General features: G+C 53.7%; 11 protein-coding genes across 11 annotated transcripts; 6 read left to right on the top strand and 5 right to left on the bottom strand.

Moving 5' to 3' along the window:
• Positions 1 to 50: 50 nt before the first annotated feature.
• Positions 51 to 1,042, bottom strand: BBA_07904 (GTP-binding nuclear protein GSP1/Ran; the record flags this gene model as incomplete). The annotated part of the gene is made up of 5 exons (XM_008603001.1): positions 51 to 185; positions 246 to 451; positions 508 to 661; positions 719 to 811; positions 980 to 1,042. The coding sequence occupies 5 exons, from the start codon at positions 1,040 to 1,042 to the stop codon at positions 51 to 53; spliced, it is 651 nt and encodes a 216-aa protein (XP_008601223.1).
• A 994-nt stretch (positions 1,043 to 2,036) lies between these two features.
• BBA_07905 (26S proteasome non-ATPase regulatory subunit 9) lies at positions 2,037 to 2,888 on the bottom strand (the record flags this gene model as incomplete). Its single annotated transcript, XM_008603002.1, has 4 exons — positions 2,037 to 2,165; positions 2,216 to 2,553; positions 2,603 to 2,675; positions 2,736 to 2,888. The coding sequence occupies 4 exons, from the start codon at positions 2,886 to 2,888 to the stop codon at positions 2,037 to 2,039; spliced, it is 693 nt and encodes a 230-aa protein (XP_008601224.1).
• A 752-nt stretch (positions 2,889 to 3,640) lies between these two features.
• BBA_07906 (PWI domain-containing protein) lies at positions 3,641 to 4,717 on the top strand (the record flags this gene model as incomplete). The annotated part of the gene is made up of 2 exons (XM_008603003.1): positions 3,641 to 3,811; positions 3,869 to 4,717. The coding sequence occupies 2 exons, from the start codon at positions 3,641 to 3,643 to the stop codon at positions 4,715 to 4,717; spliced, it is 1,020 nt and encodes a 339-aa protein (XP_008601225.1).
• Positions 4,718 to 5,286: 569 nt separating this feature from the next.
• Positions 5,287 to 5,992, top strand: BBA_07907 (histone acetyltransferase subunit NuA4; the record flags this gene model as incomplete). The annotated part of the gene is made up of 3 exons (XM_008603004.1): positions 5,287 to 5,409; positions 5,480 to 5,668; positions 5,756 to 5,992. 3 exons carry the CDS (start codon positions 5,287 to 5,289, stop codon positions 5,990 to 5,992), a joined length of 549 nt encoding a protein of 182 aa, XP_008601226.1.
• Positions 5,993 to 7,224: 1,232 nt separating this feature from the next.
• BBA_07908 (dipeptidyl peptidase) lies at positions 7,225 to 9,538 on the top strand (the record flags this gene model as incomplete). The annotated part of the gene is made up of 5 exons (XM_008603005.1): positions 7,225 to 7,326; positions 7,412 to 7,614; positions 7,672 to 9,026; positions 9,079 to 9,398; positions 9,455 to 9,538. The coding sequence occupies 5 exons, from the start codon at positions 7,225 to 7,227 to the stop codon at positions 9,536 to 9,538; spliced, it is 2,064 nt and encodes a 687-aa protein (XP_008601227.1).
• A 480-nt stretch (positions 9,539 to 10,018) lies between these two features.
• On the top strand, positions 10,019 to 10,904 carry BBA_07909 (bromodomain associated domain-containing protein; the record flags this gene model as incomplete). The annotated part of the gene is made up of 2 exons (XM_008603006.1): positions 10,019 to 10,502; positions 10,624 to 10,904. 2 exons carry the CDS (start codon positions 10,019 to 10,021, stop codon positions 10,902 to 10,904), a joined length of 765 nt encoding a protein of 254 aa, XP_008601228.1.
• A 390-nt stretch (positions 10,905 to 11,294) lies between these two features.
• BBA_07910 (pentatricopeptide repeat domain-containing protein) lies at positions 11,295 to 13,820 on the bottom strand (the record flags this gene model as incomplete). The annotated part of the gene is made up of 1 exon (XM_008603007.1): positions 11,295 to 13,820. The coding sequence occupies one exon, from the start codon at positions 13,818 to 13,820 to the stop codon at positions 11,295 to 11,297; it is 2,526 nt and encodes an 841-aa protein (XP_008601229.1).
• Positions 13,821 to 14,214: 394 nt separating this feature from the next.
• Positions 14,215 to 15,432, top strand: BBA_07911 (18S rRNA biogenesis protein RCL1; the record flags this gene model as incomplete). Its single annotated transcript, XM_008603008.1, has 1 exon — positions 14,215 to 15,432. The coding sequence occupies one exon, from the start codon at positions 14,215 to 14,217 to the stop codon at positions 15,430 to 15,432; it is 1,218 nt and encodes a 405-aa protein (XP_008601230.1).
• Positions 15,433 to 15,517: 85 nt separating this feature from the next.
• BBA_07912 (uncharacterized protein) lies at positions 15,518 to 16,635 on the bottom strand (the record flags this gene model as incomplete). Its single annotated transcript, XM_008603009.1, has 2 exons — positions 15,518 to 16,295; positions 16,352 to 16,635. The coding sequence occupies 2 exons, from the start codon at positions 16,633 to 16,635 to the stop codon at positions 15,518 to 15,520; spliced, it is 1,062 nt and encodes a 353-aa protein (XP_008601231.1).
• A 724-nt stretch (positions 16,636 to 17,359) lies between these two features.
• BBA_07913 (tRNA synthetase class II core domain-containing protein) lies at positions 17,360 to 18,946 on the top strand (the record flags this gene model as incomplete). Its single annotated transcript, XM_008603010.1, has 2 exons — positions 17,360 to 17,740; positions 17,804 to 18,946. 2 exons carry the CDS (start codon positions 17,360 to 17,362, stop codon positions 18,944 to 18,946), a joined length of 1,524 nt encoding a protein of 507 aa, XP_008601232.1.
• Positions 18,947 to 19,415: 469 nt separating this feature from the next.
• Positions 19,416 to 22,920, bottom strand: BBA_07914 (G-patch domain-containing protein; the record flags this gene model as incomplete). The annotated part of the gene is made up of 5 exons (XM_008603011.1): positions 19,416 to 20,487; positions 21,072 to 21,092; positions 21,212 to 21,690; positions 21,758 to 22,770; positions 22,848 to 22,920. 5 exons carry the CDS (start codon positions 22,918 to 22,920, stop codon positions 19,416 to 19,418), a joined length of 2,658 nt encoding a protein of 885 aa, XP_008601233.1.
• Between the last annotated feature and the right edge of the window lie 1,942 nt (positions 22,921 to 24,862).

Consider the following 24,862-nt stretch of genomic DNA (forward strand, 5'->3'; position numbering starts at 1 on the left):
GCACACGTCGAAATTGGCCCATAATACGGCTCGCCGTCATATCGAGTCGTTTACAGATCGTCATCGGAGCCCTCATCAGGCAGGGCAGTGGTGGCGGCCTGATTCATCTCTTCCTCGTACTTGGCGAGGAGGTCCTTGTCGACCTGGGCAGTGGGAGGAGCCAGGGCAGGAGCGGCAACGAACTCCTACATACATAGTCAGCTTCATCACGCTTCATCAATAGCGATATGGACGGGGTTACGAACAAGCTGGGGGTTGCCAACAAGCTTGCGAGCGAGCCACAGGAAGGGCTTTTCGAAGTTGTAGTTGGACTTGGCGGAGATATCGTAGTACTGAAGGTTCTTCTTGCGGTGAAAAGTGATCGTCTTGGCCTTGACCTTGCGCTCCTTCACGTCGACCTTGTTACCGCAGAGAACAATGGGAATGTTCTCACAAACACGGACGAGATCACCTGCGACGAGTCAGCATGCTTTGAGCTCTTGATTTTGGAGACTGATGGGCGCTTACGGTGCCAGTTGGGAACGTTCTTGTAGGTAATGCGGGAGGTGACATCAAACATGATGATACCGCACTGGCCGTTGATGTAGTAACCGTCACGGAGACCACCAAACTTCTCCTGGCCGGCAGTATCCCAGACATCAAACTGGATCTGACCAAAGTTCTGCTATTTGTCAGCTGCCGCGCTTCGTGTTTGTTCGGTAGGCGGCTGGCGACTTACGGTAGAGAAACCGAGGGGGTGGACCTCGACACCGAGGGTAGCAAGGTACTTCTTCTCAAATTCACCAGTCAAGTGGCGCTTGACAAAGGTGGTCTGATGAAAGCCTTTCGTTAGTAAAGGCGATACATGAAGCAGGCAATGCGATCCAAACGAGCTGGGGGCAGAGTGCAGCACGAAGCGGTGACATCATGCTGGCATCCATCTTCGCGGGGCAGCTTTCGTTTGCGACCAAAAAGGGTTGCTGTTGGAAAGAGAACGCACCTTGCCTGTACCGCCGTCACCAACAAGCACGAGCTTGAAGGTAGGAGTCTGTTGCTCAGCCATTTTGAGATGTAAAAGCCGGTGGTTCAAGACCAGTTGTGAAGGAAGTAAACAAGGCGGGGTTCTGGAGGGGCGGTTAATATCTCGGGGACAGAAGAATTCAGGACCCTTGGCGCTTCGTTCGGTTCGAGTCGAAATCCGAGGAGCGTGGTGGAGCCGGCAGGAGAGCAAAATTTACCTGGGGGTATCGTAGAGAGGTGGTTTTGCCGTGGAGGGTTGAAAATGCACAAATCGAACAACCTTGGTGTTTTTGCTGGCGGCGGGGAGGGACGGGCAAGGGAGTTGTTATCAAACGAAAAAATTCAGTCGCCCGGGGGCGGGCTCGTGCACGTGACATCATTGAGTTGGTACCAAGGTAATACCAGGCACCTAAAGGCTGGCGCTTGGCACAGCACAGAGCTCATGCCCACTGTCAATTGCGAATAATCCACTAAAGTGCTTGCAGGGCATTCTTTCATCATGAGAGTTGGGCTGTGTGTCTACTTAGCCAAGCGATCTCCTATACAGGGACAAAACGCCTGATATTTTCGTTGTCCGAGTCAGGCGCTGCTTAATCACTAGTCAAACAGCCCTGCGCTTCAAGAACTGCCAGCGACGAGGAGCCTCAGCCGCCTATTACGAGCCACCTAGGTAGCTACCTAGGTAGGTAGGTGGTTTGCCTGGGTAATTAGGTAGGTACCTAGGGAGACATCGGCCTGCAGACCGCCTACGTGCTTGGAGCCCATTGCATCACCCGCCGGCTACCTGCTTGATTAAAGCAAACAACACTGCCTGAAACATTCGACTTGGGTTGCGTTGCGAATATCATGAGCCTCAAAGACCTTACCTCAGCCAGCTATAGGCAGCTAGTTATCTATCCCGCCTAACCTAAGCCTGATTACCAATCATCGTTGGGCATCCTCTCCTCGGGCTCCAAGTAGTCACTCTCATTCATTACCACGTCAGTCCATTATTCTATCGCAGCCTCAAGTTATCATACATAAACTACGGTGTTTCTTCATATCGGAATAATGTGGCAGCCTAACATGCCTCGCCCGCCCCAGTTTCGTCGTGGTGTGAGTGTTAACCGCAGTTCCTCCCGCGACGCAGCACCAGAGGGTCGTGATATTCGAATGAATACGTTGCTCTACGTGTGGCGTTAGAGAAATCGGCATCAGTGGTTGGCGGAACACATACCCCTTCGTTGCCTTGAACACACTCTGCAACCTTCTTGAGACCGTCGTGGTTTGCTCGGGTGACATAGCCAAAGTTGCGAATCTCATCGCCCACCTTGAGGCCCGCGAGCTCTGCCGGGCTACCGGAAGAAACATTATCAATTTTGGCGAACGGCGGTTCAAGGGACCGCGTATCGCTGTCGGGTAAAATTTCAGATGTACCGGCTGCCGTAGCTGGTGTGCTAGATTCTGCGCTTTCCGCTGCGTTTGCAAAATGCTCGTGCAGGAATTTTTCGGCATTCGCCATGATCTCCTTGTAGTCATTCTTTAGACGTATGATTTGCGCTCTTGTGGTTCGAACTAGCCGCACTGGTCAGAAGAGAACGCGGTTCAGTGAGATGTTGCTTACTCTGAGCAACGTCGAGGTCTGAGCGTGGAAATCCATCCCTTGTAAGAAGAGGCGTGTTCATGTCGACGCCGTGCTGAATTCATCAGTAATGGCATTTCGCAATATTAGTGACCGACGGAGTGAGTAGACCTACGGACTCGAGAACGCCGCTGAGGGCTCTCAACTCAGCCTCAACATTGTCCTTCTTTTGCTGTAGCTCAGCAAAGCTAAGATGGCTGCTGGTCCCATTGGTAGACGATATGCTTGTAGGTCCGGCGGGGACAGTTGGAGCATGTAAGTTATTCATGGTGAAGGCAAGCTCACGCTACACGCAAGTAGAGCTGGCAGTGGTAGAAGATGACGATCGCAAGTTTTCCCGCCGCCAAAGTTGCATGGTGTGGTGGAAGCTGCGGGGTGCTGAATTACGTCGCCAAACTTGCCTGAGCAAGCGTTTGCCACTGTGGCATGACACAACCTAGAAGCCGGGGTAGAGAGAAAGAAAAAAAAAAAAATGGCAACTACATTTTTCTTCTATTTTCCGTATTGATGGCTTTTTCAGATGTTCTTTCTCTGCCGCCTGCCACTACCAGTCTGTTAACTGGACCGCTGATAGCTGCTCCGGCCTCAGTACTGCAGAGAGGCTCCCTCTCCACTTTTCGGAGCTGCAGCTAGGTGCCCAAGCCATCTTCCATACTATTTACAAACCAATCACTAAACTCCTCATCTTTGCATCATCTCCCTTACGAAAGCCCCAGCAATCATGGCGTCGAGAACTGATGCGCGGCTGTTGAAGTCCACCAAATTTCCGCCAGAGTTCAGTAAGAAGGTGGACATGCAGAAAGTGAACCTCGGCGTCATGAAAAAGTCGGTGCATCCGCGAATGATCTACCAGCTCGTCGCGTGAGCTAACATTTCACCAGATGGATTGCCAGCCGCATTTCCGAAATCCTGGGCAACGAGGATGACGTCGTCATCGAACTGTGCTTTAATCTTATCGATGGACCTAGATACGTACGTACTTTGGCAAGAATTCCCTCCATCTGCTGACCTCGTATCTTGATGCAGCCCGACATCAAAAACATTCAGATTCAGCTTACCGGATTTCTCGACAAAGATACTGCTCCATTTTGCAAGGAATTGTGGAAGCTGTTTCTAAGCGCACAAGACAGCCCGCAAGGTGTCCCCAAGGAATTGTTAGAAGCAAAGAAGCTGGAGCTCATTCAAGAAAAGGTGGGTGAGAAACTGCAGCCAATCTGCTAAATACTAACACTCTGAAGCTTGAGCAAGGCAAAGCGGCCGACGATGCTAGAAACCGCCGCGATGAACCCGAACGGCGCGTCCGCAATATGCCCCCTTCCTACGATCAAGATAGAAGAGACAGACCACGAGATCGAGGCGATAATCGCCAAGGCCGCTGGAACGACCGCGCGTTCGACAATCGCGGGGATGCTAGACCCAAGCAGAGATTGCGATCTCCTGATGTGCGAAATCGGTTGCCCAGGGGTTCATTTAATGGCGATAGCTACGTACCACGCGGACAAGATGCACCACAACGTGGACGTGGACGAGATCGCCGATCTGCGCGGCCTCGCTCAACATCATCATCCAGAAGATCAAGTTCCCCATCACGCAGTCGCTCTCGTTCCCCTCCGCGCCGACGAAGAGATTCACCGCGACGCGGAAATACGCAACGAAAGCGATCGAGGTCCAGATCACGCTCGCTTCGGCGACGCCCAGATCGATCAGGCCGACATGAAGATAAAGATAGGTTACCTGTTGCAAAGAGAGCGCGCCGACAAGATTCAAGAAGCAGATCTCGTAGCAGAGGTCGATCTTCATCCGTATCATCTGCGTCTAGTCGCTCTAGAAGCTATTCATCGTCAAACAGCCGAAGCCGGAGCCGGAGCAACAGCAAAAGCAGGAGCAGAAGCAGGATTGAAGGCAATAGCAAGAGCAAGAGCAAGAGCCGGAGCAGGAGCCCATCGTCCGGGTCGCCCGAGAGACGAGACAATGCGAGATCAACAGCTCGAAGACGCAACAGCTCCTCAGCATCTGTTTCTCCACGCCGCGCTTGATAATCGTGCTGTCTCAATATGGCAAACTGGAAAAGAAATCGAAATACCAATTATGGGATAAGACCATGGATTTGGGATTGGCCAACTCCGGAACTAAAACCATCGCTAACGCGCATTTTATCGCAGTATCCTTTCAGCAAGAAGAATTATGAGCCATCCCTCTCAGTAAGCCATCATTCGGACAGATTGCAGGATACGAAGTAAGCACAATTCTACCGCGGTCAAGTTATAATAGTTGCATAGACATATTTGATCTGTAGCTGCTTGACTGAACGATGCTGGATAGTCAGGCGTCGGAGTGTTCTTGCTAGCTATTGTTGCGTAGAGCCATTACTTTGAGTCAATATTAGCATAAAGAATGCTGTGTCCTTAGTCTGCCGATTTGATTTTGCTTTCATCTTTAGTCAAGCTGTGCTGTTAGTCGTCTGTGCCGGCTTCGTCTCTAGGCACCCGCCCCACATTGAGGTTCGATTGTCGATTGTACAGCCCGCCACTCTAACCTCCTCTTCATCATACAGCGAACCAAGCCCATCGAATACACCAAATATTCGAGAGCCCTCAACGCTAGCTATACAGGAATACTCCCTCATCCACCGAAAACTCCGCGATACGACGGCGCGCGAGACGGAAATGGCAGACAACAAGCGCGCCGGCGCCAGCGAAGGCCCGCAGCCGACCATGACGGAATACAAAAAGTCGCAAGCGCGCGTGCGGGAACTGGTTGAGAAACGCCGTTTATTGGAGAGACGCCTGGTACGAGGACCCCTATCTGCGGCGCTCGAGCTTCATTGGGAGGTTGCTGACTCGGCGACAAAAACAACAGAACCAGGTTGAGGAGGGCATCATCCAGAAGGAGTCTGCTTACCTAGAGAATACGCCGAGCGGGAACATCATCACCGGTTTCGACAACTACATGAAGGGCATCAGCGGTGCCGCGGCGCAGCGCCGCAAGACGGGCCCCATGGACCAGAATCGCGTGTTTTCGCGGTCCTCCATTTCCTACCGGCCCAATGTCAGTGTACGGCGCGCTTCACACTCGCAATTCTTCTGCATGTGCGTTTTTTGACGGCAATTGCTGATACTGATCTATTGAACGTAGGAATCGACAACGCCGGGATCAACGCCGGGATCCCTCGCCCCGACGCCGGTGTCGGCATCCTTTTCCGGCTCGACGCCCAGCGCTGTCGGTGGTGGTGGTGGTGGTGGTGGCGGCGGCAACAGCAAGGTCTCCAAGAAGAAGAAGCAGCTGCAGCAGCAGCAGCAAGAGACGGAGGACAGCGAAAACGATGGTCAGACGGCAAAAAAGCGTACCGCGTTCGGCGCTTCGAGAAAGTAACGTTGTGTTTTTTTCAACGAATTTATTGTACTCTACAGCATGGACATGGGTTATGAAGGCGTTTGCGGATATACCAATATATTTCGGAGGTTTTTGCGGCAACACCTCATTTACTGTGTTGGATGATCAATTGTTCAGCTGCCACAGTGACAGGCATTATTTCAAGTATTGAGAGGCTGTCAGTCAACACGCAACTCACCAAAGCGACCTTCATCAGCGCCGCGGGTCTACAGCTGAGCTCTCTCTTTGGCTCGAAATGCACACATTGAGTGCTCTTTGACGTGTATTCGCACCTGGATCCACACGGGATCTCTGGATCCAGTTCAGCATTTGTGGTGGCATGCGTGCCCGTTGTTGAAGTCTCCGAGATGACGCTTGAAGGTCCATCGTGGATGGCGTGCTGTCTTTGCCACCTCAAATGACTGACACACCCCGCAAGGCGGCCGAATTCAAGCTCGCCCATGGATACGTCGAATAAGCTGTACGACCTGTAGCAAGTAAGTGCGAACTTCTGTTTATGAGATGCGTATGCTGCTAGAACTCTGATTAAGTTGTTTTCATTGGCAATACCTTTCTTTAGTTTTTTTTCCTGGATAAGTCACAGATGTGGTGCCTCGCCGACTTAGAACCTGTGAGGTCTTGAGAACAACATGACGTTGAGGAATTGCCGTGGCGTGCCCATGGAATACCATTTGTCGCAAATGGAGCCAGAAGGGTAGATTACAAGGGCACTCGTGTCTTAGCACGTACCCCGACTAAAATCCAGAACGCGCGGAGTAATGCATGAACATCAAGGGTTAGGGTTAAGGGTTCGGAACGCCCATGACAATTCGTGTACTGCTCAGCATTCCCTCCTCGAACCATGATTTCTCTCGGTGACGCAATCCAAATCCACATCTTCCGATTTCGAATTTTACCCATATCGCACGCATTGACTAAAGTAAGGTGTAGATGAGGGGAATGGTGAGGGGCGCTCTACTGTGTCTCACGGTTTGATGCGGGGTCATCACCTTCCTAGGCAAGCAAGTACCTTGCTGGATTCCGCTTCAAAGCTAACTAGGCCACCTCGACTATTTCTTTACCTTATGAGATCCGCTCCAGTCCAAATCTGTCCTGAGACTTCTTGTTCCCTGTTCTTTCCCTCTACCGACTCTCTCTGTATGACATTGACGAGCATTGCTTCGTCCAGCTAATCGCTCTCCGGGTCCGCTTACACACCACTTTCAGTCAACATGACCGTCCAAGCTTCCAAGTTCACCCCCGAGGTGCTCATCTCAGCACCGCGCCGCTCTGCTGGTGTGCCCAATGCTAGAGGCGATATCGTTCTTTACACGGTAGGTTCGCCATATTGACTTCATTGACCGCTGGAACGCACCAGGGCCGCTAGAAACATCATCCAATAACTGATGCTTGCAACAGGTGTCGACATACTCCTTTGAAACTCACTCCAAGTCTTCTCAAATTCGCATTCTCAGCCTCAAAGATGGAGCTTCACACCTCGTCTCCGAGGACACTGGAGCCAGCGATCCCGTCTGGATCAGCGACACCGAAGTTGCCTTTTTCAAGGGCAGTGACAAGGGCACCGATCTCTTTTACCAGAATGTTGAGGCTCCTACAGATGAGTATGTCATCAGAGATAATACAAATCGTTTTCATGGACCTACTGACGCCTGTACCAGACCCAACCTGATTCACAGCTTTCACGGCTCCCTGTCCAGCGCCAAAACCAAGACTTTGTCTAGCGGCAAGGTTGCACTGGTCACTGCCGCCGTCACCACGCCCGACGGCAACCTCTTCCTCGCCGCTGACGAAGAGAAGCCGCTATCCAGTGGCAGAACTTACGATTCGCTTTTTGTCCGCCATTGGGATACTTGGAAGACGAAAAACGAGAATGCGCTCTGGTACGGCCAGCTGGCGAAGGAGGATGGCAGGTGGACGCTCGAGAACGACAGTTTCAACCTGCTCGTCGGCATCAAGCTCGCGTCCCCCATCGGACCCTTTGGTGGCGCTTCCGATTTTGACATTCACGAGAAAGGCATCGCTTTTGTCGCCAAGGACCCCACGCTCAATCTGGCGCGCTACACCAAGACTGACTTGTACCTGGTGCCGCTCAAGTCCTTTACTGACCAGCCCGGCGCACCAGAAATTGTCAAGACCGGAAACCTGATTGGCTATACCCACAACCCGACCTTCTCGCGCGATGGTAAGTCTATTGCGTTCTTTCGAATGAAAGACAAGCAGAACGAGGCCGACAAGCACCAGCTTCTCGTCATTCCTGACATCAGCAATCTCCAAAAGGTTGAGACCTTCTACGCAACAAGCGATGACAGAGGCAGTTGGGACCGCAACCCCTCGTCCATTCTATGGACCGCCGACAATAAGCACCTGATTCTTTCCGCCGAGCAGCATGGCAGAGTTCTGCTGTATAAGGTTCCTTCGTCTGCTTCCGAGGCCACGAATCTGCCAGCTCCCATTTTTGAGGATGGAGCTGTCTCTGACGCCCACCTCTTGGGTGATAGCGATACACTTCTCGTCACCACACGATCCCGTATCGAGAGTTCAAGATATTTGACCCTGAACCACGAGAACCAAAATATCACAGAGGTTTCTTCAAGCGCTAAGAACGGTAAGGCCTTTGGTTTGACCCAGGACCAGTGCTTCGACATTTGGTACCCTGGTTCTGCTGGCTATGATAACCACGCCCTTTGCATGACCCCCTCAAATTTTGACAAGGATAAGAAATATCCCCTTGCTTTTCTTGTCCACGGTGGACCGCAAAGTGCTTGGACCGATGACTGGAGCACCCGCTGGAACCCGGCTATTTTTGCTGAGCAGGGTTACATAGTCGTCTGTCCCAACCCTACCGGCAGTACTGGTTATGGCCAGGCTCACACTGATGCCATTGCTTGTAACTGGGGGGGCGCGCCTTACCAAGATCTCGTCAAGGCTTTTGAATACATTGAGAAGGAGATGCCATATGTCGACATTGATCGTTCTGTTGCCCTCGGCGCATCCTATGGTGGCTACATGATGAGTTAGTCTCTCTGCCAGCTTTCACGGCTTGTAACTCTAACGTATATATATAGACTGGATTCAGGGCCACCCTCTTGGACGACGATTCAAGGCCATTGTTTGCCATGACGGTGTCTTTTCTACTCTTAGTCAGTGGTCCACCGAAGAATTATTCTTTCCCGAGCACGACTTTGGCGGCACTCTCTGGGAAAAGCGTGAGAATTACGAGAAGTGGGATCCTGCTAGATATACTGGCAATTGGAAGACGCCCATGTTGGTTATCCACAACGAGCTGGACTACCGCCTCAGTATCGCCGAGGGCTTAGCCATGTTCAATGTGCTGCAAGCGCGCAACATCCCCAGCAAGCTTCTAGTGTTTCCCGACGAGAACCATGTAAGTTTTTGAAATGGTGAAGTCCCATCACTTCTTTCTTACTGATGTGAATACAGTGGGTTCTGAAGCCGGAAAACTCTCTTGTCTGGCACAAAGAGGTGCTGAACTGGATTAATAAGTTCAGCGGTGTTTCATCGTGATTGAGGGCAGAGTCAAATTTTGATGAGGTTCAAGAACATTTTGGAATAAAAACGTCTTATAGACCCAGATTGCCTGTTATTGTAATGCTTCCGGAGCAATTTGAACAGTTGTCGACTGGTTGCTCCTAGTGAGCGCACAGTGCGGAGTACGATACTATAATATTTACACAGTGCCACTTGGCAGCGGCTCTGTGCAGCTCTCTGCGCGTGCGACCAAACAGAGCTCCAGTGAGCCTTGTGCACAACTTCGAGCACAAGCATCGCCGACACAACCGACGCCCTCCTACACGCTTGGTTGCAGGGAGCTTCAGAACATGATTTATAGCGACCCCCTTTCATTTTAACCAATTAGAATCTTCTCCTCTCAGCGTCATCAGCAACAAATCAGCGAGCAACCCGCGAGCACCGAACTCCATTCTTTCAATACCTTTTTAAACGCTTCTCGAACACCTTTCTTCGCATTCCTGGGCTCTCTCGGTCATGGCGACACCACCCGCCTTCTTCCACGCGCTGCTGCGGCCGGCCATTCTTCAAATCCTGCGTGCGACGGGCTACCACGCGACGCGGCCCGCGGTGCTCGACTCTCTGACGGACCTGGCCGCGCGGTACATGCTGCTGCTGTGCCAAAACACGGCCCATCACGCGGCCATTAACCACGCGGGTCGCGGCGGCCACGACGACAGCGACGACGACGACGATGACGACAGCGAGGGCGAGGGCAACGGTGGTAGCGCGGCGGCGCCGGCGCAAGCCGACGACTTTACGTTGACGGACGTGCGGCTCGCGCTGCAGGATGCGGGCGCGTTTGGCGCGGAGCGGACAGTGACGGAGGAGATGTGGCGCGGCGAGGAGGATACGCGCGGTGTGGAGGAGTTTATCGAGTGGTTTGCGGGACCCCGCATGAAGGAGCTCATGGAGTTTGGCAATGCGGACGGCGAGTCGGAGGCGACGGATTACCTATCTGGTGAGTACTTCTTTTCTGCTTTTTCTTTCGGCGACTACGTGTCGGAAAGAAGCAGAAGAAGAAGAAGATGATGATGATGAAGAAGAAAGGGGACAAGGCTAACTCGAGGAAACTCACGCAGCGCTCAAGAAGAAACACAACCAGGCGGCGGGCGACGCCAAGTTTCAGGGCACGATACTCGGCCGCCCCGGCGAGGGCTCGCAGGTGCTCGTCGAGGGCGGGCCCGTGACGACGATTGAGGAGTGGATCGCGCAGCGCAGTCCGGACCTGCTGCGCAGCCGCGGAGACGGCGACGAGAAGCGGCCCGCGTCTTCGGCGGGAAGTAGCAGCTCCGGCCTGAGCTCGGTCGATAGCGAGAGGCGCGATGTGAGGCCGGATGGCGACATGATGGACTTGTCCTAGAGGCGAGGAGGCTAGCCCTTATTATTTCTCTTTTCATGATTTTTGGCTGCATAGCGTTGGAGTTTTTTACGTTGTTGTTTATCAAAAAAAGGAAACGCTCTATATACTGTAATTGGTTTGGCTTTGCGTTGGGGTAAAGGTAGAGAAAGTTTGGAGTCGACGGAGATGGCGGCGGGTAAGGTACGAAATAATACACATGCAAAAGTATTGCTATAGTTTACAATCAAATCTCGACAAATGATTAAGAACCGGTGCTCGTTTAGATATAGTTTCAGTTTGGATGAGTATTTGTGGTGTATTATACATGATGCCGCCGTGGATTATGAATACAGGATGCAAGCTATATGCCAAAAAAAGAACTAGTAAGACAGTATTGATACACGGAAAGGTCTACGCAGCTCCAGCCGTTGCTGGCCTCAATAACTCATACACGCCCATGTCCTTGGACGCTGTCTCAAGCGCCTTCCGCGCCTCGTCCTCGCCACCGCCCAGCTGCGCCATGCCTGTTCGCTGGAGATACTCGTACAGTGCGACGCCACGCTTCTCGCCTTGAAGCTTGTCGACATCGCCCGCGCACCAGGCCACAAGATCGTGCTCTATGTTGCGCTTAGCCTGCAGCAGCTTGCGGCGCTGCGCGGGCGCGTCCCACGAGAGCTTGGTGGTGCCGAGCACGAGCTCGAGCACGAGCATCTCGGTCGGTGCAAACGCAAAGACGTCGCGCAGCGCTGTCAGCGCGACGAGGAAGCCGGCGGGGTCCCGCACGCGTCGAAACGAGTGCAAAATCTTGCGCGCGAGCTGGCCGTCCATGCCGGCACCAAACACGGCGCGGTGAGCGGCCGTCTGCGCAAACAGCCGCCGCGTTTCCGCGATGGCGGCGGTCGACATGTCGGACGCAATAATATGCAGTCGGTTCACGGCGAGTGTCTTCCATAGCGCGCTAAACGTGTAGGGGTCGGGCTGGACGCCGCGCTCCGTGACGAGGAACCCGTACAGCTCGAGCGCCTTGTCGTGCTGGCCCGCCTGGATGTGCGATTCCAGCAGCTGGTTCATCATGAAGGCGTCGGGGCTGATTTCCGACTCGCGAAACGCGTCCCACAGCGCCGCGAGCCGGTCGGGCATCGCGCGCAGGCGGTAATTCTCCGCGAGGATGCAAAACGTCTCGAGTGTGGCGCGGGGCAGCGGCGCCGGCGCCGACTTGCTCGTCTTTTTGAGGTCCTTGTTCGACTGCACCTTGCGCGCCTGCACAAACTGGATGCGGTTCTGAATCATCTCCCATGCGACCTGCTCCGACTTGGCCAAGTGCTGGGCGCCGCCGGAGCGCTGCCACGCGCCGACCAAGCCGTTGAGGTGGATGGGCGACGCCTCGACGCCCTTTGCGCGCATGAATTCCACCACGCTGTGCGCGCCATCCACGTCGCCGGCGCCAATCAGGCGCTTCAGCCACTTGCCGACGAAGAACTTGTTGGCCACGACGGACGGCATGTACTTTTGCACAGTCAGATCGATCTGGCCGTCGCTCATCATGTCGACAAACGCGTACAGCGCATTCTCGGTTTGACCCGCCGTCAGAAAGTAGGCCACCACCTGGTCGTAATCGGCGAGTTTCATTGATTTTCCGAGCAAATCTCGCATTTGTCGGTAAGTATCCCACGCCTGCTGCCGGCTCTCCTCTGTATTTTGTTCCGACAGCGAGCGAATGATGGGCATGAGGATGCGAGCATCCATGCGCTTCTCGACGAGTTTACTGGCAGCTCGTTGGGCCTGCTCCAAGTTTCCAGCCCGGCAGTGCATACCCACGCCAAGCTCCCAGAAGTCCTTGTACGTCTCGGCGCTCTCCTGCCCTAGCGTGCCCATGCTTCGCTTCCAGCTTTCCAGCGCCCTGTCCTCCCAGCCTTCATTGAACATCGCCTCAATCGCCAGAAGTTGCTGGGGTGGGCTAAATGGCACCTTGGCCTCGCTCATGTCTCTAGCCAGCATGGAAATGTGCGCCAGCCGGTGCATATTAATGCTCTCATCGACAGAAAACACTTTCCAGAGAAAGTCCCACACATCTAGGGGCACATGACTCCAGCTATGAGCCAGAGTGAGCCTTGCCGCATGATATGCCTTGTATATGGACACAATTTCCTTCTTTGTCGGCCCAGGCACATCCTGCATGCCCTTGTAAACTCGTGAAATAGCGTCGTTGAGCCGAACAATCTTGCGCCGCTGGTTGAGCGTCCAAGGGCCTTCAACAACTTGAGGGCTTGAGCTCTTCATGCCGCGAAGTGGAAGTGGGAGGTCCTCGGATAGCTCCGGTAGATCCAAGTTTATGGACTCTTGCATTTCTTGTGGCAAATCTCTCGTCACTTGTTCAATCTCACGGTCGATCGATCTTGTATATTCGTCCATGTGCTCCGTGAACTTATCCAGGTCCTGGCTGCCCTGAATTTGGCCAAACACCTTTTCGAGCTGGCCCATGACTTCACTAAACGCCTTTCTGTCCTCTTCGCCCTTTATTGTGTTCTTCATATCCTCGAGAGCTCCTTTAAGCTGACTCGTATCGAATGCGTCTATCGATTTTTGAAAAGCCGTCTCATCTGGGAGCTGCTGCCGCGTCTGCCCGCTTTGCTCAAAGAAGCGAACTCCTCCATCAGATCCTGAAAAGTTGGCGCCGACCGTTGTCGCGTTCCTCGCCGCTGACATGTATTCCTCCATCGCGGCGTCTTCTATCTCGCGCTCCGCCGCTTGCTTGCGTGCCTCGCGCAAAGGAAAAGGTCTCCTTGGCGAGGCGCGCGGCGCTCTTCTGCGATTCGCGGCGGTGCTGTAGGCTGTCGTCCATATCTGCGGTGTTCGCTTTGGTAGAGCTAGCAAACAGGCCCTACATATTGTTTTCTTCGAACCGCGCAAGTCGAAAAGCAGCGGTCTGCCGGACATTCTGCAGGTTTGTCGTGTCCAGCTTCCCCTGTTGAAGGCGTTCTGCCGACTGACTATGGGCGAGGCGCCACTACAAAACTGTTATCGATAGGTTTCCTGAGGCAGCACTTCTGCATCCACGACGTACCCTGTTACGTGTTCAAGAATCGGATGAACCTTGGTCAAGTTTGAACTGTGAAATTTATCTATAGATTAGGTATTTTTTAACATAACTTTACGCATAATGCCATGCCATGACTGCGATTGTCAAATGCTGTAAGTGTTACCGCCTGCCTCTTTGGTGGAGACGGCGGGATCAACCCGGCAGAATCTATTTTTTTTTTCGTGAACCAATACAGCAGCCCGTTTCCAAGCACGTCTATGCTACAAGTAGTATCCCAAACTTGCAGGCAAAATGACAGACTCTGCGCCGGATTTTCTGCGTTTCACAGGACACCGCTCCTTTACGCGGCGATTAGTCCTGTCGACACTGACCGGTCGCCCTGTTCACATTTCCAAGATCCGAAGCTCGTCACCTACGAATCCTGGCCTGGCGCACCACGAGATTTCCTTTCTACGATTGCTTGAAGCGGTGACCAATGGCAGCTCCATGCAAATCTCATACACCGGTACCACAATAACCTATCATCCCGGCCTTATCACTGGCACGATCGCTGGGCAGGGTGCTTCCGAAGGCGACATTATCGAACACAGCCTGCCGCCGACAATTACACGCGGCATCACCTACTTCCTACTCCCTCTTTGCCTTTTGGCTCCCTTCTCCAAGGCGCACATGAACGTGCGCTTCTCAGGCGCCGGTGTAATTACCTCTGCAACGGAGACGGGCGACGTGTCTGTCGATACCTTTCGAACCGCCATCCTGCCTCTCTTTGGCCTGTTTGGCATCCCACCCGCCCGAATCGAATTGAGAGTTTTGCAAAGATCCTGCGCTGGGCCTGGAGGTAAGGGTGGTGGTGGCGTTGTTGAGCTACGATTCGCAAGCCAAGTTCGTCTGCCAAAAACGCTACACTTGAACAGAAACCCTGGCCGAGTCAAGAGAATTCGCGGTGTTGCGTACAGCACCGGTGTTTCGGCCTCAAATAACAGCCGCATGATTCATTCAGCGAGAGAGGTTCTAAATCCTCTCGTCAGTGATATTCACATTGCCGCGCAGTACGACCAAGCGCCGCTGGTCCCGACCGGCGACAAGTCTGGCAGCAAACGTCGTCTAGGCATTGGCTACGGATTGAGCCTGGTGGCAGAGTCCAACTCGGTTGGCGTGATTTACTCTGCCGATGTTGTTGTGCCACCTTCCGGTGGTCAGGTCCCCGAGGAAATTGGCAAGCAGTGCGCATATCAGTTGCTCGAGACAATCTCACAGGGTGGCTGCGTGACGCAGAGTGCAGCAAGTAGCATGATGATACTCATGGCCATGGGCTCTGAAGATGTCGGACGTATAAGAATCGGCAGGAGAGTGCTCGGGACGGAAGATATGATTACGTTGGCGAGAGATCTCAAAACGTGTGGCGCCAGCAGCTGGGGTCTGCGTGATGTGACAGAGGATGAGACGGGTGACATTATTGTATCTGTAAAGGGAAGTGGAGTGGGCAATGTCGGCAGGAAGATAGCATAGATGTCATGTTGCATGTGAATTCAATTAGCGATTCTTTCATTGTGTGTTCCACTATGCCCGAAAAAGATCGCTTGCGCAATATATTCTATACATTTACAGGTGTAGTCGTAAGCTCCGATACTGCTCGCCGCTGAGCATTTGCTCGTATCGCTGCAAAGGTTGCATCATAACCCATGCTCGTCAACGAGTGCGCGGCTGTTCTGCGCACATCCATGACTGTATGGCGAATTGTGTGAAGCACATGGTATGGTCCCAAAACCCCATTGCCCGAGTTCATGACATTGAACAAGTGTGTCGTGTTGTCGCCATCATTATTTGTGTTGCTGTTGCTGGGGCCAGCCTCATTCCCAACTTCTGCGCCAGCGCCTTGATTCAGGAGCCTCATTTCGACCTCGACTGCCTCATCTCCAGCCTCCTCGTCCATCATGGCGGAAACGCCCCGTTCCTCCTCATCCAGCTCTCGTATCGTTCGGCCGGCGGCGGCTTGCTGAGCCAAATCTGCGGCCAAGGGACGGAATGTTTTGAGCGTAACGCGCATTTGTTCGCGTTCAGTATGTATCGTCAGCATGATGCACTGCAAGACCAATAGGAAGATGTCGGCAAGCACATAGTAAATTCGGGAACTGGATGGTGTTTGCCCGATAAAGTCAATCACGAGACCACCATGTTGGTATCCTCGCTGGTCGGCTCGTCCGACTGGGAGAGAAGTGAATAGATGTAGGAGCATGCATATAAGATTGGGTGCGACGACGAGAAGGACGTGCACGCGGGTTGCGGTCAAGGCGACTGGAAATGATTCATCCTTGGGACTCAGGTAGAGGTATTGGCCAAAGGCTCGCAGAAGAAACCGAAACATGGAGCATCTAAAAGACAGTATCGTCAGCGTTGAAAAGCGATAATAAAGAATGTGAGAGCATACTCCATGTAATATAGGGCGCTCAATTCGGCAAAAACGACGAGATCGAGCGACTTAAGCAGGTGGGTGAGGAAGACGAGCTTCTTCTGGAGGCCGGGACAGTGTTTCTTGAGATCCTTCTTTGAAGGCACACGTAGCTGCTGCGATGCAGGTCGCGGACGAGCGTCGTATTGTTGCGCAGGGCCAGCGCTGACAGCCTCTTGCGATCGCGCCGGACCTGCGGCGGCGTCATCGTCGTCCCAGAGCTCATCTCGCGCCGAGGAGCTGGGCGAAGCATCATCGTTCATAGTCGCAAGTATTCATTTGGGCAGGGGTTCGAGCGACGAGCTGTGTAGGAAAGGGAATCGATATTAGCGAGTCGCTTCCATGGGTGGCTGGCGATAGCCGATGGGCGTCGTTGGAGTTGGGAGTTGGGGTTGTAGGCTGCGGTGGTAATTAGTTGCTCATCGGAGTAATTAGGTAGTGGCCAGGGAGCAAGCGGCGAAGCTGTCAGGCGGCGGATCAAAGCTGGCGGATGACGTGAACCAACAGCGAAATCACTTTGGAAGAAATTAGCTTGATACGAAAGCTCAAGTCTTGAAACTTCAATCGATTCATGACTAAGATAATTATTTCTCGAAACATCTCGTCATGCTGCCGCATTTTGACATGTGCCTCCTGCCTGTTAAAGAGACCCCAACGTGCCGCTTCTGGACGTTTTATAGCGGGCGTTACAGTGGCCATTATACGGCCATCAGGTACCTTACACACCGCCGCACTGGAATGCCTGGATCAACATTAATTCCGGCCTCGCTCCTGTTGCCCAAACAGCCCCGCCAATTGCTTGGTGGGAGCCTGCCTGGTGGGCTGCGAGGTGGCATACAATTTGGTAGTTAGCCCACCACTTTGCTAGGGTGACTCAGAACATTTTTGACAAGACGGCCAGCATCACCACCTCCCCTCCAAACGGGCCTCTCAACGAGGACACCAAGATAGACCGCACTCGGTCCCGATTGCCCGAGTAAAAAGAATATGGCCACCTCTGGCGACCTCGCCACGCAGGTCCTGCTGGCCTTGGACAAGCAGAGCCCCATTTTGACCGCCGAAGCGTTCCCCGCGCTCGCCTCCCAGGATGTCAAGGCCGCGCTCGACAGGCTGGGCTCCCGCTCCATGATTACCTACAGCACCATTGAGCGCGAGGAGGCCGTTCTCGAGCCCGAAGCGGAGCAGATTGCCGAGCACGGCAGCCACGAGGCCCGCGTCTTTGAGGCCCTGCGCAAGGCCATGGACGGCCTGTCTGTCCAAGAGCTCGAGGCCGCCATTGGCGACAAGAACGTCACTAAGCTGGGCCAGGGCAAGGCTTTCAGGGAAAAATGGATTGCAAAAAACAAAGACGGCAAGCTAGTTGCCACTGTAAGCCTATCGGTCATGGGGTTTTACGGCAACTGCATACTGACTGAATGACCCCCACCACAGGCCGACTCTATTCAAGACGTTACCCAGACACAACTCCAAAAGATTAAGGAGACCCGAACCGGCGATGCCAAGACCCTCACCGACCTCAAGAAGCGCAAGCTCATCAAGATGCAAAAAATCATCAGCTTCAAGGTCGAAAAGGGCGCCAATTTCGCTCTCGAGATCCAAAAGGAAGAGACGGACCTAACCTCGGACATGATCATCTCAGGCGCCTGGAAGACGGCCAACTTCAAGCCCTACAACTTCAAGGCCCTCGGCGCTGACCAAAATGCCGGCGCCTTGCACCCACTCAACAAGGTCCGCCAAGAATTCCGCCAAATCTTCTTCGAGATGGGCTTCGAGGAGATGCCCGCCAACAAGTTTGTCGAGACGGGTTTCTGGAACTTTGACGCTCTCTTTGTGCCCCAACAGCACCCAGCCCGCGACCTACAGGATACTTTTTACATCTCGGACCCCAAGGTTGCCGACAAGCCGCGGCCGCAGGAGGACGGTCAGGACACCGAGGCGTACTGGAACAATGTCAAGGAGGTGCACCAGGACGGCAAATATGGCTCCATCGGATACAGATACCCCTGGGCCGCCGACGAGTCGCTGCGCCTGGTCCTGCGCACCCACACGACGTCCATCTCGGCCGCGCTCCTCCACAAGCTCGCCTCGCAAAAGGGTCCCGACGGCCGTCCGCCGCCGGCGCGCTACTTTTCCATTGACCGCGTCTTCCGCAACGAGACGGTCGATGCCACCCATCTCGCCGAGTTCCACCAGGTCGAGGGCGTCATTGCCGACTACGGCTTGACCCTCGGCGGCCTGATGGAATTTATGGAAATCTTCTTTCGCAAGATGGGCATCACCGACCTCAAGTTCAAGCCCGCCTACAACCCCTACACCGAACCCAGCATGGAGATTTTTAGCTATCACAAGGGCCTTGGCAAGCTCGTCGAGATTGGCAACAGCGGCATGTTCCGCCCAGAGATGCTTGAGGCCATGGGTCTGCCCAAGGACATGCGCGTCTTTGGTTGGGGTTTGAGCCTGGAGCGTCCGACAATGATCAAGTACAAGATTTCCAACATTCGCGAGCTGCTTGGTCACAAGGTTGATCTCAATTTTATTGAGAGAAACCCTGCCGTCAGGTTAGACAAGGAGTAGGGGCGGAGGGAGATTGAAAAGAAAAGTAAACAAGGGAAATAATTGTATAAAGGATGATACAAAAGAAAATGCAACGAAAAAAGAGCACTTCACATAGCGACAGGGATCTTCGCGAGCCGGGAAGGATAGATATCATGAAAATTCATTTTGATCAAGCACTTTTCTCGTATTGATTCGTGTTTGTAAGTCAGCATATTGCACAATGGTAGGCATTGAGTTGACCTCAGTACATTTTCTATGAGAAACCCAAGATATTCCATAGCAGCCATAGCTTGTAAATGTGCCACTTGCCACTGATTCAAAGCACTTCTAGACTTTTTTGATATACCCCCAAGGATGAAGAGAAAATGAGAGATGAAAAGACGCCATCGCCAATATGATGTATATGATACCTCCCCAAAAGCCACATAACCAAACCCAAAGTGTCCAACGCCCATAAAACAAAAGTACAGACATCACGAGACCACATCTACACCTTGATCATGAAGATTTGCGCCAGCGCCTTGGCGTCCATGACCGCCTGCCTCTTCTGCGCAATATACCGCGACCGCACAAAGGTGCGGTGGCCCAGGGGTGTTGCCGTTCCCGAGGAGCCAGCAGTGACTGGCGTCGCAGAGGTGCTGGCGTCTATATCATCCTTATCGTCGTCGTCGTCGCTGCTGCTGCTGCTGCTGCTGCTGGGGGCGTCGGCGATAGCGGCGGCTGCCTTGGCGGCTTTGCGGCGCTTCTTTTCCTCCTTCTTCTCGCGCTTCTCCTTTTTCTTTTCCTTCTTTTCCTTCTTGGCCTTCTTTTTGGCCGCTTTCTCGTCGAGCTCGTTGTCGTTGGAGTCGTCGGATTCGAGTTTGGATTTGTTCACGTTTTTCGACTTTTTCGTCTCCTTATTCTCTTTCTTGCGTTTCTTCTTTTCCGCCGCATCATCCTTGTCTCCTTCATTGCGACGACGCTTCTTGTCCTTGTTCCTCGCTGCCTCGCTGTCGACCTCTTCTTCTTTTTCCTCATCTTCCTCTTCCACCTTGCGCTTCTTGCTCTTCTTTTCCTTTTTTACTTTTTGCCCCTCCGTCTTCTTCGTCTTCTCATCCTCGCCCGCCTCGCTCTCAGCGCTGCCGTCCTCCTGCAGCGTATCTCCCACCAGCAGTCCGCCGCGCACAAAGCGCATCGGCCCCCAGCGCATCTCGACGTAGCGGTGCGTCTTGACCGCTAGCCGCGCGTCCTGGTCCTCGCGCACCGCCGCCTCGGACTTGCCGTTGAGGCGGCTCAGCAGGTCCGAGAAGACGTCGAGACCCGTCACCTCATCCTCCCGCGCCTTGTTGAACCCCAGCCCCTTCATGTCGTCCTTGAGCACCACGCGAATGTAAGAGGCGCTTGCCGCCGAGTGCAGCTCCGCGTGCGGCGCGTCCTGCGCACCCAGGAACTGGCCCGGCTGCCAGCCCTGGGAGCGCAGAATTTTCTGGCCAAAGGTGGTGGTGTCGCGGGTCCATTTCGTATTGTTTGGATCGTTGGATATTTTCCGGCGACTGGTGAGAGAAGTCAGATTGAAAGGGCTTGTCAATACGGTTAGCAGCAATTACCTCTTATTATCCTGAAGCAGGCCCATCTTGGCAGAATATCTAGAGTCTCAACGTCCCGGCTCGGGTTGGTAGATGGTAATCGTTGTCTAAATTTCGCTGGTAGAAAAAAAAAGTTCTAGAGGCGTGGGGCTACAATGGTTGGCTGGCTGGCTTATCGGGCGCTGTGATTGGGTCGGGCTACAGCACTCCTGCTCTTGGCCTACAACTACAAGGAAAAACCACGGGGACCTAGACGGAAGAGGCGCAATGGCAGGGGGAGCAGATCAAATAGACAATGCATTAATTTTTTGATATGTAAGGCGCTAAATATTAACAATAAGAAAGTGTACATCAGGCCGAGCAGACAAGTAACCTTGTGCTGCATGTGATTGTTGCTCTGCAGAGCAATATACTCCAACGCCACGCTATAGTAAAGACGTAATGACTTGGAAAGTACCTGCCAGACAGTGTTCTGACAGGGACGTTTCGTAATATGGAAGCCGGAGGCTTCTTTTTGGGCCAGTATAAATGGCATGGTGGTTATAATATATTTGGGAATAAGCCTCAAGAGCACATACTCTTGGGCTCTCGGCCAGATCCTAGAAGTGGCGGTGTAATGAAGAGAGGGAGAATAAAACCAACTCCTTTGCTTTTTTTTTCCTTTCGCGAATTGCTTTTTTAAATTCTGTTCATGCCCAGAGGGTTCATGCTTCCATACTTGTCGGTCCGAGTCCCTGTTTCAAAGCCCAGCTGTGGAGATTGGGGAGATCGCGGGGATTGCGGGGACCGAGGCTGCGACGGAGGCGGCGGCGGCGGCGTCGGTGGCGGCGGCGAGTGAGGTCCACGCGGACTGGCAAACGTTTGCTGCACGTCCCAGGATCGCTGGATGGGCGAGCGCGGTGCCGAGAATGACCGCGCAGGGGCGTGGTATCGCGCGGCGGTTTGCTCATGGTAGGCGGCCGTCTTGCGGTCGGTGAGCGGGTAGTGCACTGCGGACGCGGGGGTTACCACGGCGCTGTTTTCGCGCGAGAGCATCTCATACGAACGTGAATCGGTTTTGGCGTCGAGCCTGGCATCGACGGACACGAATTCCTTCTTCTTGGCGTCGCCTCGGCCGAGGAGGGACTTGAAGAGGTCGACCCAGCCGACAAGCATGGAGCGCCGGCCGAGGAGAAACATGAGCCATATTCCATTTAGCTGCCATCATGTTAGTAAGAAATGGTGACAAGGCAGGGAAAAATGACAGTTTGGGTTATATGCTTACTCCGAGCAGCAGCAGTACCGCGGCGATGGTGGCTTGGCTAACAACAAACTTGCTGGCCTCTTTTAGACACTTGTTTTTGTCGCCGCTTGCAGCAATGAGGCAGACCACCCAGCTCTCTGCGATTTTGGGATCCTTGGTAACGGACTCGACAATGTTGTCCTGGAAGACAAAGATGACGGAAAAGAAGATGACGTCGGCGGCAATGATAAGGACAATGGCGATGCCGCGCCACTGCAAGGCAATAACGCGCTTGACGCGGCGGTAGGCCTGGCGCGGGGTCATGGTGCGGATGCTATTTGTGTAGGATGGCAGGCCAGAGCCCTCAGTCGAGGCGGAGCTGTCGGCCAGGGACGCCAGGTAGACCTTTACGCAGTAGCCAAAGGTAGCAAAGGTGGTGATGACGGTGATGCTGGCAAAGATGAGCAGCGGAACCCAGAGGTCGGCGAGGCTGTTGTCGTGGTTGATGTGGCAAATGGCGCCGAAGCGAAAGGAGACACCACTGAAGACGAGAGCGAGGACGATGCCGATGAGCGGGACGCCCCAGCCGGCGGCCTGGGCAAAGTACATGAAGGGGCGGCCGACGCTGACCTGCCAGCATATCTGCAGGTGCAGGGAGAGGGAGCGCAGAAATGCCCACATGACGCCGCTCCAGCCGCCGAGGATGAGAAGGCCACCCGAGGCGCCGCAGACGGAGCTGGTTTGCATGCCGTGCGGGGTGATTCGGTCGTAGCACTGGTCCGGGCGGGCGGCGAGCGGCACGACGAAGCCCATGTTCATGAGGAGGACGGCGCCGGTGAGGCAGATGCTGAGGTAGTGGCGGTGCGTTTTGTCGACGGGCAGCAGAGCCCACGAGAGGAGCAGGTAGAGGCAGCAGAGGGCGCTGACGGCGGCGGTCCAGTTGGCGACGGTACTGATGGTGCGGAAGCTATCGGGGTAGACCCATTCGGCGAGCGGGCAGGGCAGGCAGCAGGAGACGCCTTCGGCGACTTTCTGGCAGAGGCGGCCGTCGACGACTGGAAGCGTGTTAGCGGGGGTGTAGTCGAGGGCGACACCGAGTGGGAGTCGAGGGCGACGCCGAAAATGGTCTTACATCCTTTACTGTCGGGGTAGAGTCTGGCGTCGTAAAAGGGCGGAGGACAGACATTGGCCATGTTGACGGCCATGGTGACGGATGGCTTGGTTGGACGGGCGATTGTTGCGGGATAATAAACAGGAAGCGATGATGGTATTTCGATATTTTGGTTCGAATCCAATATGGGTTTACGTTTACATGGGTGCGCTGTTGCAAGTATATCGAGAATGGAGCATTGGCGGCCTGGTCAAGATGGCCTGGGTCGTATAAGACACTTCGCAGAGACAGACGTCAACGGTGCCAATTGATCAGTCTCTTTCAGAGATGTTAAAGGTCGTCGAGAAATTCGAAATTGAGAGCCAGAGTGCTAGAGTCAGAGTCAAAGGAGCTGTGCCATGTTGGATCTGTATAAGTGCTCGAATGTGGTGCAAGTTGAACAACCGATGCCAGCACAAGACTGAATGATGGAGATCAAACAGATGCGGCCGTCCGTCTACACTCGCAGCAGGCGGCTCAAAGCATAAAGAGACGCTTGAAAAGAGAGAGAGTGAGAGAGGAAGATGGCTTGAGGATAAGGTGGTGGATACATGCGGGGAGGAGAGACGACTTATACAAAGATGCGAGTGCGGCTGGGTTTGGGTTGTTGATGAGAGTGGAACAGCGTGCTGCGTACTCTTTTTTTTTTTTTTTTAAACATATAATATATAAATTTCTTGCACACCCGAGGAGAAAAAGGAAATGCGCCAAGTGGAAGGGGGGTGAGGGCATTGGCAGTCATGCAGGTCAAGACGACGACGTCTACAGGCTGCAGGACGAAGTGGGATTTCCTTGGGAGGCTTTGGACGGGAGCAGCCAAAGATGGATGGGGCTTGGCCAGGGGAAAGAGGCGTGCGCTAAAAGGACATCTGAGGACGCTAAAAGCTGGGCACCCCCCTCCCCCCCTGGCTAGCCCTTTTTCGGGGGGTCGGGGCAACGATTACAGGCGACCTTGCAGTGGGACAGCCCACCAACTCGTGTAGGTCAGCACGATGAAGAAGAAATATCGCAAAAATTGTCGAGATGCACAGCACCCTAAAAAAAAAAAAAAAAAAAAGGCTGTATCTGATGGGCAAGCAAGTCAATGGACCAAGAGTACAGGGATACGAGCTGCTGGCCCTTGCTCTCTTGCATAGCCCTTGGCTCTCATGCTGCTGCAGCCAGCTGGACTCGGCAGCACCAAATATATTAAAACACAGTCTTGAATAGGTACTGATTTAAAAAGAAGGAAAAGGGAACAAGGAGGAAGAAGACGAACATATCAATCAGACAAGCCCATGCCGTTATCCGCATTGGCTTGTCCAGTCACATTCTCACACCCGCCATTGGTACAAAAAAAAACAAATCGTACATAACCAACCTGCCAATCCCCTCGTGCCCCTGTAAAGGCTGGGATATCCGGCACGCGACAGAGGCTGAAAGACGCAACAGCCAAGCGAAGCGAGACAATAGGTGCATCTTACTGGCCTGCAGCCCTTGGCTCGCCACCGCCGCGGTTTATTGGCCCTACCCAATGTGCCAATGAATCAGCGTAAAAAGAGACATTTTTGTCATTTCTATCAGAGTCAGCGGGGCAGGCAGGCAGCACAATGATGGAAGCACTGGGGCTATACGATGCCAGCTGCAAACGCAATCGATCGCCCGTCGCCGTCGCCACCACTGTCTTCCTCTCTCTCTTTTTTCTTCTTTCTTTTTGTCCAGTCAAGTCAGAGGATCGGTGCCCTTTTTTTTTGTGCGCCGTCGCACAGAGACCTTGGCCCCCCCGGGTCGACACACAAGGGGGCAAAAGGCTCGTGGTGGCGGCGCCAGCTTTTTGCAACGGTGGGGAGGGGGGGGGACGACGTCGCCTCGTCTTGTTCGCTCGCTCTTCTTTTTCTTCGTCTGACTGGTACAAGAAACCGGTGGCGTCAATATTTTGAAGCCTGGAAGCCGTTTCTGGTGGGCTTTCTTGCGCTAGAAATAAAAGCTCAGAGGCTCCAACGCGTAGGGGGGGGGGG

This window comes from Beauveria bassiana (genome assembly GCF_000280675.1).
Source record: "Beauveria bassiana ARSEF 2860 unplaced genomic scaffold BBA_S00029, whole genome shotgun sequence".
NCBI lineage: Eukaryota > Fungi > Ascomycota > Sordariomycetes > Hypocreales > Cordycipitaceae > Beauveria > Beauveria bassiana.